Raw genomic sequence first — 11,099 nt, 5'->3', positions numbered from 1 at the left:
ATTTGTCTAATCGTTTATTAAACAGGTTTTCTAGGATTTTGGAGAATTGTGGTAGTAAAGAAACAGGCCTGTAATTTGTGAAGTGGCATCTTTCCCCGGTTTTATACAGCGGCACAACTTTAGCTATTTTCATTTTGTTTGGCACTTTTCCCGTCTGAAATGATAAGTTGCAAATATATGTTAGAGGTCCTACAATTCCTTCAATGACCTTCTTGACGATTTTCATGTCAATATCATTACAATCAGTAGATGTTTTATATTTACACATGTGTACAATGTCAATTATTTCTTTTTCCTCCACTGATGTAAGGAACATTGAGTTAGGGTTCCTATCAATCAGGTTTTCACTACAGTCTACTGATGGCAGTGACTCAGGAATTTGTTCTGCCAGTTTTGGTCCAATATTTACAAAATAATGATTAAAGCTGTTGACCTTATCAGCAGTGTTTTCCATAATATTGCCATTGTCGATAAAGTATTGAGGATAACTTTGTTGTCCAGAATTTTTTTTAATGATACCGTTTAAAACATCCCATATTCCCTTCATATTATGTTTATTGTTGTTCAATATTTTACTATAATACTCCTTTCTACATACACGTATACTATTGGTCAACTTATTTTTGTATTTTTTATATTTATCTTCAGCATCTATTGTTCTTTGTTTTAGGAATTCCCTATAGAGTGTATTTTTCTTTTTACATGCATTTTGTAAACCCTTAGTGATCCATGGTCTATCTGAATATTTGTGCTTTCTGTTGTATTTTATTGTTGGACAGTTTTTATCGTACAACTCCATGAATATTCTTAAAAATATACCATATGCAATATCAATATCAGCTTCTTTGTACACATTGTCCCAGTCCTGATTTAATAGATCGTTCTTAAATGCATTCATAGTTTCTTCTGTCCTTACACGTCTGTATCTCAGTTTTTCTTCATGCTGATTTTTCTTATAATTAGTGTCATAAACTGCAAAAACTGGTAGGTGATCACTGATGTCATTAATTAATATTCCGCTCACAATGTTGTTTTCCATATTGTTAGTGAAAATATTGTCAAGTAAGGTGGCACAATGTGGTGTAATTCTGCTACGCCTGGTTATTTTAGGATGTAAACTCAAACTGTACATAGTGTTTAGGAATTCGTCGGTCATTTTATGCTTTTTCGGATTCAACGGGTCAATATTAAAATCACCACAGATAAACATAACTTTTTGATTTGTTTTAGAGAATATTTCCTCTATGAAGTCATTAAATACTTGAATACTAGAGCCAGGTGTTCTATATATACAGCTAATTATTACATTTTTCTCTTTTTCCTTATAAATTTCAATTGTTATACATTCTAGTAAATTATCAATTACAGTTGTCATACTTTCTACTAGAGATGGCACGATACCACTTTTTTATGTCCGATACCGATATCATAAATTTGGATATCTGCCGATACCGATATGAATCCGATATAGTGTTTTTTAATCAACAAAACTGTTTTTTAAAATATCTTGCTGCATTTTGCAAGTCTGCAAGTTCATACTCAAGTTTAAAACAACAACTACACTAAAGCTATTCTGTTATACCTGTATACAAAAAAAATATTTCATAGTTCAGCAATACTGATCAATCTAATAAACTTAAACCTACACCATCCTCACTATTCTGGTATTTTAAAGAGTACTTAGCGTAAATATTAAGAAACCTAACTAATAGGGTTCCAACTCCCAGCAACAACAAAAATAAAAAATAGGGAACCACCCCTCACGCTCCACCTCATGATGCTTAATCGACGTAATCAACCTTAATTTGATGAAGTGTGAAAAAAAATGCACAGAAATCAATTATTTTTCAAGAAATATTAAATAGATTCAACATCTTTCTTCAACAAAATTGCAGACTGCACAGATGGTACCTTCCCAAAGGAAAAAGTACTATAGCTTACTAGGGTGTATATATTAGACTTAATAGTCACTATATACAGTAATTGACTTCTATTCATTTTACATCAAATTAAAACTTTGGGTGTCAAATAATTATTTATTAAAAGCTCGACATTTTAAATGAGAATAAGAAAGAAAAGTATGTCTTTGTGCCCCCTTTTCCCTGTTAATGCCCTATCGGCCCCCCTGGCTAAACTTTGCTAGATCCGCCCCTGCACAGTTACCAGCGTCAGCTACGTAGAAAAAGATCCTCGAGTAGAAAGTAATATTAAATAAATTCTAACAACAGCTTATCAAGCTTAAACGTGCTGCTGTTGTTCAGCCGCTGGTTTCCTCTTTCTGGTGCAAAGTGGGCCAAAAACAAACAAGACAGACGGACTCGCGACAGAAAAGCCGATCAGCTGATCATTAAGCAGTTTCACGATTGAAGTAGCAGCCGGAGAGCGAGAGGCAGTCGCTTGTTAAGCTTAACGCAGGAATGCTTTACATTCAGAGATGGACTTACACACTTGCTTTACTTCTCTCGGGGATAACTTTGTCGGAGATGAAATGCCAGGTTGCTAGCGAAGCTCCACATGCTATCCAGACCACCGACAGGTCCCGCATGCCACAGCCGCTCTATCACGTGATGCATACTGCTCCGACGTGCTAACGTTCTGAGGCGAGTTACGGCGTGTTGCAAGTTTTGTGAGGTGCTTTCGTGATATTTAATGGATCGGATTACATTTTTTATTTTTCTCCGATATCCGATCCAGTAATTTAGGTCAGTATCGGACCGATACGTAATATCGGATCGGTCCATCTCTACTTTCTACCACCTTGTAGTTTAGGTTTTTATCCACATACATAGCTACTCCCCCTCCACTCTTGTTCCTTCTATTTACAAAATTCACTTCATATCCCTCCAGTCCAAAGTCCATTCCTTTCTCCGCATTGATCCATGTTTCAGAAATGGCAATAATTGTATTGAGTTCCTGTTTCTCTTTATTCTTTATCCTACTTTATTCTAGTTGCTTCCGTACGTTTTTTGGCACTTAACTAGTCCTACAATTTTCAGCCGATTTTCACCGTTCAAATTTTTAACTATTCTGCTATTTCTGCTAATGTACGCTATGACTTTTGGTATTTTTTGCTATTATACTTTTTAAAATATTCCACTTTTTTCCTTTAATTTGTCCCTTTGAAATGAATGGGAAACTTCCGCAATTCTGCTAAAATACGCTTGTTTTTGAAACTTAACTACTTCCTCATATTTTCACCTAGAACCATTCAAACTTTAAAATGTTCTCAAATTATTGGGCTGTTCAGGTATAAATCAGCTTTTTCAAATCTTTTACCGTTTTACTTTTATGCCTCTTAAAGTTTTGAGTTGCAAAATTGTGATTTTTCACAAAATACATGTGTTGTTACAGTGGGGCCACCCTGTTTTCCACCCTGATTTACGAATAAATTCTTTACAAATCCTACCATGTGAATTCATGGATTTTTTTTTCACATTCTGTCTCTCACAGTTGAAGTGTACCTCTGGTGCAAATTACTGACCTCTGTCATCATTTTAAGTGGGGGAACTTGCACAATCGGTGGCTGATCCACACAGGTATGCACACGGGTGTTCACTGCTCGTAGACTTAAATTACACCTTTCTTGGCTGCTACTTCGAAGCACATTGTGCGCTGTCTGTCCTGCGTGCTGCACAACAACGTTGAATATTTAGTATTTACTGCTGTTTACACTTAGCTAGATTAATGCAATGGTGTTGTGTTTAGTATGGTTACAATGGTGACTGTGTGGGGACGGTTGGTTATAGAGCACCTGAGGTTATGATTGGTAGTCTATTTAATGAAGCAATAGACATGTGGTCCCTGGGGCTGGTAGCTGTGGAGCTTGTGAAGAAAATATAATCTGATCAAACATTATTCAGCTTTAAATATTGTTCAGCTTTAAAGTTACTGTGCAACTGTGTAATAAAAATGTGTGCTCACGACTTTGGCCTTGAGAGCGATAAGAAGCGATCGCCTCATCCTGCAGGTGGAAGATATCTGCAAGCGAAGAGGCTAGAACACCCAAGGCCGCTTTCCTTTTATGGAGTTGTTTTTCTGCTAATGCAGCACTTTCCTCACAACCCCCTCCTGTAAGTTTTAGAGAATATATACCCATCCTCACAGCAAATAGGAGGAATCTCCTGATGTGAGCTGTGTTGAGAGATTGTCTCTGTCTCAATAAAAGTTCACTGATTCCCCATCTGCTGCAGGTGTCCGGTTGTCTTCATTCTCCGCCAGCCTGGTTAAGTCAATTCCTCCTTAACATCTAAAAGAACCTATTTAATGAAGGAAGACGGGTTCACTTTGTGTTTAATATTATTCTATTGCTGTTGTTGTTTTTTTTATATCCTTCAATTGGCGTCACGGAACAGGATCCGCTCCAGGTCAACTGGAACGGATGGGAGGACATCGGCCGTGGTCTGAGTGAACGGAGTTTGGACAAAAGCTGTGTGCACACAAAAACAAGGTAAGCAGACCTTTTATTTCTGCTATATTGAACATTATAAAAATACTTAGTGTCCAAACTCCTAGTAATTCATAACCAAAAATTGTCTGGCTTACTTAAGGCTTGTTGAGAATCAGACAAGTGAATAAGAGATAAGTGAATAAGAAATAAGTGAATAAGTGAATAAAGATAAGAGTGAACTGAGGTCTGACCACGGTTGCAGCCGACGGGTTGCTCTCCGGTGTCGGATAAATACCTCAGTGCAGGTCTGGGACCTTGAAAGGGTTTATTAGTAACGCCTTTCTAAACAAATTAAAAGGTTAAAGGCCTTGAGAATATTTTTTAGTAATATTCTCTAAACTACAGAAGGGTTAGGAAGGCCCAGAGGACTTTATTAGAAAAGATCCTCTAAAACTTAAAAAGGAGAAGTACTGGTTGGAGTCCAAAGGAGGGGTCCCTTTGATCAATAGGAGAAAACGGATCTCTTCTTAAAACCCCGATGATTTTAGTGTTTTAAATGTTTTGATGTTCTGTTTGATATTGGACACACATAAATACACGCTGAATGCTTGCTGTGGAACACTGGGCAGGACAGTTTGGTTCTCCGTTGTTCACAGATTACACAATTAAAGGAACTAGGTTCCTCTTTTGGTTAAAATAATACACCACACATAGAATTTTTTTTACACATTTATTACATACATAAGGAGGGTAATGAGTGACTGCAGGTAATGTATGAAGTGTGAATGAGACGTGTGAACAAGGTGACAACCAACTAGCACCCCTATCAGGAAGCTCTAGGCAAGGTTACCCGCCAGACTCCGGTTTGGTAGAAGCTTGGTAACACCTGAAGGGATATTTCAGTGCTGACTCACCTTTAAAGCAGCGCCCCAGCTGTTAGTGCCTAACAGAGGCAGAAACCCAGCTGGCCCAAATTCTCCTTTAAAATCAATAAAAGAACACTCCTCCATTGACAGTAAAATGGACGGAGAATTAGATCGAGAAACTAATGATGATGGTTGGGGTCCCGGTGTTATTCTTAGCACATTGGGAGAACAATTAACATGTGTTGAGACAGTCATCAACTCCACACACCAGCCTAAAGAAGCAAAAAAGCAGAAAGAGTCATTGAGGAAAACAGCTGAAAGGTTAATGAAAGAAAAGGGAAAGGACGAGGGGAGTAGTGGTAATTGGGGAATAATTTGGCAGAATAAGGCTATGCAGGCAAAAGAGAAAGAGGAAGAAGCCAACTCAGCAGCAGCAGGTGCAGGTGTGATGAGCGGGGTGAGACACAGAAAGGAAGCAGATAAGCACGCAGGCCGCAAAGTTAAATTTAATCACTGGGTGTGTTTATGGGAAACTGCAAAACCACACATGAAGAAAAATAGGTCTCAGCCACCTCCCTATTCTGCCTCAACTCCTCCCTCAGCAGGCATATATCCGGTACTTAATATCTCTGGTGGAATAATGACTATTGGAGAAGAACCGCCCGTAGCTCCAACTCCCATAGATACCAAGCATTTTTGCCCAGGAAGCTCCTCTCTGTCGGCGACATCCTCAGCTAGTAGTAGAGCCCCCTCTTCTATGTCCCACTGTTCTGGAACCGGATCTGAGGGCCTAACTGACCCATTTGCGAGCGCACCATTTGCGGTTCGAATGAACAGACAGGAACCCACTGAACAACAATTAACTGATCTAGAAGCAGCATTACGCAGCTGCTTAAATGAACATAGGTCAGTGGTCCAGGTGAATAATCGTGTTGCGTCAGCCCCTCTTTCCCGGTCCAACCCCTTTGCCAGCACTCCTGTCGCTGTTAAGGGAGATCTGACCGCTACTGCAAAAACTGAGCCTGGCACTTCACCAAATGTCACAGTTACCATGTCTTTGGTGGGCCGTCAGGATCCGGAAACACAGATGAGTTTAGCCCACGTTTTTGCTGACACTGCTACCCCACCAGGCGGGGGAAAAACTGAGGATACTGATGATGAACTCAGTGACCTTAACAATACACCCCTCTCTACCTCTCCCAGTTTAGGATATCAGACTAGATCTAAGGGCCCTGTGCCTCAGCCTCCAGGCATGTTTCCCCTGGTCCAGACTAAAGCGCAACGTACACCAGTGTATCAACCTTATTCATTCGGAGATGTCCAGGCCCTAGTGGACAAACTCCCTGACATAACGGAGGGAGGGAATGCCTGGTTGGCTGGTTTGGATAAATACACAGCTGGACAGGACCTCGCACTGGGAGATTTTAGAGCTATTATAACTAGGTGCACATCCCGATCTCAGGCAGCGGACCTGGAACAAAATGCGGGTACTACCATGCATGAGAACGAGGTGCCACTGATGCAGGCCTTGAGGTTTATTGGACCGGCCCTGCGCAAACAATTCCCACCCAAAAATCAAGGCACCTTACAGAAATTTAAATGGGAGGGAAAGCAAAATCCCACCCATTATCTAAATCAGGCTGTTGAAGACTGGGTGAACCATACAGGTCATCACCCCAGTAGGACTTGTTCACAGAGCATGTGGTTTAGAAGGGCGGTGCTGAGGGGCATTCCGGAGTCAGTAAGCCAGAAAATGGAGGATAATCCTGATTTGCAGGACTGTGACTTTGCAATCTGGAAGAAACATTTGATTTTTAATCTTAACAAAGTGCAGATTAAGTCTGATGATAAAGCGGAGAGCGTCGAAGATTTACAGTTGCAACTGTTGAAGGTTCAGCTGCAGAAAGCTAAAAACGACCTGGGTGGAAAAGGTGACAAGCCTAAAAAGCAGCTTGTGGCCGCTGCGGCTCCCCCTCCTGGTCCAGTTGCCCCTGATTTGTATCCGAACCCATGGCCAACTGATCCACAGCCCCCCCAGTATGGTGCTTATCACTCCCCGGCCCCTTATGGGCAGAGAGGTTCCCCATTTGGAGGAAACAGAGGTGGTTTCAGGGGAAGGGGTCAGATGGGAGGTGGTAGGGGAGGCCAGATGTATGTTTGTTTCCGGTGTGGACAACCTGGACACTGGGCTAAAGCGTGCCCTTTGAACCCGGCTGCTGGAAGAGGCAGGGGAGCCCGTGGTGGGCCCTATCAGCATCCTGGCCACAGAGGTGGACCTCGTGGTGCTTTAGTTGAAGTGCCCCCGGCCCCACAGATGCCTGTGATGGGGTGGGAGTACTACGAGGGTGGTCCCCAGCTATAGGACACCCCACAGACTGCCCAGGACGGTGAAGGGACAACGGCGGACCCTATGCTGTCCATAACTGTAGATAAAAGAAGAAGCAGCTTTTTAGTGGACACTGGAGCTACGTACTCCACCATTAAGGATGTTGCTCGTGAAAGACTTACTGACAGAGTGATTACAGTGGTGGGCATATCTGGGGAACCTAAAACTCTGCCTTACACCGTGCCCCTCCCCACAACGGTTGGAGATCAGACCTTGTTACACACCTATGTTTGTTCAAAACAGGCTCCTGTGAATTTACTGGGAAGAGACTTGTTGATTAAATTAGGAGCCACGATACTCTGCTCTTCACAAGGCCTAACTGTGACTCTCCCTACTGGGGTTGTGCTTCCCTGTTCTGATGGGCCAGAGGGAGGTGGTCAGTTTCTGCTGCAACCCTCCTCCTGTTTAGCGGACTCTGCTGACATCTACTGGGCATTATTGGAAGTTGAAACACCTGCTGAACCAGGAGTTTGTACTGCTTTTCAGCAATGGCGGCCGTGGCTCTCACTCCTACATCCTTATGTCCCTCCCCCTGACCCACCTCATGTTACACTGTTTTATGACAGGCATGACACCACCTGGTACCAGCACATGTTCCAAGAGCAGTGTGAGGGGCGGGCTTGGTCTCTGAACATGTCGTGCATTTTTGCGGCACCGGAGGGAGTGGCAGCAGCGGTTACTTTTACAACAGATCAATTACAGTGGTACATGATGTCTGATGAGGCAGCTCCCCATGTGTCACTGGCCTTACATCCTGGACACCAGGCTAAGGAGCTGGGTGGAATGGTTAAACGTTCCCTTGCGGCCACTGACTGGACACCTACAAAACTCCCACAGGTTTTGTTTTCTCCATCTACCAAGACATACCAAATTTTAAATGATTGCTTTAATTCCTCAACACTGCAACATAGAGTGGTCAGCGGGTCACATGGCAGAGAACACACAGACCACTGTGATGCTGCGCCTTTACTCGACTCTCTTCCAGATTGTTTGTGGTCCCATGGACCCACAGATGTAGGTTTAGTTGATGTGGAGCCAGTCTCTTTTCAACTGTCATCTGCTACCCCTTTGTGGCAGCCTCAGTACCCACACAGACCGGAGGCTGAGGCTGGGATTGCAGAAACAATTTCTGGTTTGGTCACTGCCGGTGTCTTGGAGCCCTCCTGCTCTAAGTGGAACACGCCCATCCTACCCGTTGAGAAAAAAGGCACGGGGAAGTTCAGAATGGCACATGATTTGAGAAGGATTAATGCCTTACTTGGCACTCCTACTTTGCCTGTGCCTAATCCTTATGTTGCCTTGACCAACCTCCCACCATCTCATGCCTGGTTCACCTGCATTGACTTGGCTAATGCCTTTTTCTGCCTCCCACTTCGTGAGTCACTGCGTGACATTTTCTCATTTACATTTAGAGGCCGACAATGGCGTTACACTCGCTTACCACAGGGATTTGCCCTCTCCCCAGGACTGTTTAATCAGTGTTTGAAAGAACTTTTACAAACCTGCCCACTACCATCTGACTGTATGTTAATACAATATGTGGATGACCTTTTGCTGTCTGCTCCCACGGCTGACATCTGTTTGGAGGCCACCAGAGTGGTACTTCACCACCTGGCCAACACAGGTTTTAAAGTGAGCAAAACCAAACTACAGATTGCAAGAAAACAGGTTTCTTTTCTAGGCCGCATGGTCTCACAGTCCGGTATTTCCTTGTCCCCAGAACACAGGAACTCCATTTTGCACCATCCAAAACCTCTAACTGTAAAAGACATGTTGTCATTTTTGGGCCTGACTGGTTACAGCAGGACCTATGTCCCAGACTATGTTGGCCTTACTTCCCCTTTGCGCGCTTTGGTAAATGAACAAGGCATGAGAAACCTCTCTGCTCCCCTCTCATGGACTACAGAAACAGAACAGGCGTTTATAAAGTTAAAACAACAGCTTTCTGTCGCCTCTGACCTTGCTGTGCCAGATTATGCTTTGCCTTTTCATCTTGATGTTTCTGGAACTGGAACCCATATCAATGGTATCCTGTTCCAGAAAAAAGGGGGAGAGAGAAAAGTGTTGACATATGTAAGCGTAATGCTTGACAACACTGAAAAACGCCACCCACCGTGCACACAACACGTTTCTGGACTTGCAAAAATCATTCAGAAAACAGCACACATAGTGATGAACCACCCACTAAAAATTTTGACATCACACAGTGTGGTGGCCTACGTCTCCTCACAGGCCTTCACACTCACTTCACTCAGGCAGAGACGCCTCAGTACCATTTTGGAAGCACCACACATCACCTACTCACATGAAGGCATAAACATGGCTGATCACATGGGATCGGGGGAACCACATATGTGTGAAGAGGTTGTGCAGGTACAGGAGAAAATCAGGCCAGATTTGCAGGCAGAACCTCTAATGGATGCAGAAAAAGATTGGTTCACAGATGGATGTTGTTTCAGAACTGAAAGTGGAATGTTGAAGGCTGCATGGGCAATAGTGGAACAGACAGACATGAGATGGAAAACAGTGAAAGCAGAGCAGTTGACAGGACAACAGTCTGCACAGAGAGCTGAACTGAGAGCGGTGATTGAAGCCTTAAGGATGGGAAAGGGACAGAAAGTGAATATATACAGTGATTCAGCTTATGCTGTGGGAGCAGTGCATGTGGAGCTCAAGCAGTGGCTAAGAGCTGGTTTTTTGACAGCCAGCGGAAAGCCTATTAAACATGAGATAGAAATGAGGGAATTAGCGGAAGCACTGTTGTTACCTGTTAAGGTGGCAGTGGTAAAATGCAAAGGACACAGTGCCGGATTGGATTTAGTGGCATTAGGTAACAAACAGGCCGACTTAGTAGCTAAGCAGACAGCTGGTTACTTACCCTCCCTGATTATGGTAATGGACCCAGAAGCCACACCCCCTCCAGAAAGACCACCCATACAACTAGGCCTAGCCACAATCAGAGAGTTACAGGACAAAGCCAGCCCCCAGGAAAAATCATTATGGGTAACAAGAGGGGCCACAAACACAGATGTTTGGCGTGGCCCAGATGGAAGGCCCATTCTACCGCCAGGGGTCAGACAGACAGCAATGGAAGAGGCACATGGAGTGGGGCATGTGGGACCTGCACAAATGATGAGGAACTTAGCCGCCTGGTGGCACCCTTATCTAAAAGACATGACAAAATACATGGTTAAAACCTGTAAGGAGTGCAACCAATTTGGAATCAAGCCCGCCTTCAAGCCAATAGCAGGGTACTTCCCCATCCCACTTTGCCCAGGGAAAGAAATAATCATTGATTACACAGACATGGTGGACAGAGTAGGTAGTTACAGGTACCTGCTGGTGGCTGTGGATGCATTTTCAGGTTGGCCAGAAGCCTGGCCGACAGCAAGTGAAAACAGTAGAACTGTGGTGAAGTGTCTGATTAATCATTATATACCACAGCATGGGTTTCCCGAGG

General features: G+C 43.3%; 1 protein-coding gene across 1 annotated transcript; it reads left to right on the top strand.

The window, feature by feature from the left end:
- The first annotated feature begins 5,407 nt into the window (after positions 1–5,407).
- On the top strand, positions 5,408–7,615 carry LOC146619310 (uncharacterized). Its single transcript, XM_085371100.1, has one exon. It carries the CDS (start codon positions 5,408–5,410, stop codon positions 7,613–7,615), a length of 2,208 nt encoding a protein of 735 aa, XP_085227226.1.
- Positions 7,616–11,099: the final 3,484 nt, after the last annotated feature.

Source organism: Diplotaxodon limnothrissa, linkage group LG14 (genome assembly GCF_057381915.1).
Source record: "Diplotaxodon limnothrissa isolate DT_005_m linkage group LG14, D_limnothrissa_male_GT1.1, whole genome shotgun sequence".
NCBI classification, from domain to species: domain Eukaryota; kingdom Metazoa; phylum Chordata; class Actinopteri; order Cichliformes; family Cichlidae; genus Diplotaxodon; species Diplotaxodon limnothrissa.
The sequence above is the reverse complement of the archived record's forward strand: the minus strand, read 5'-3'. Positions and strand labels throughout refer to the sequence as shown.

Bases quoted from the DNA above. Each gene is read 5' to 3' on its own strand.
- LOC146619310 (XM_085371100.1), top strand. From the start codon at position 5,408: ATGGACGGAGAATTAGATCGAGAAACTAATGATGATGGTTGGGGTCCC.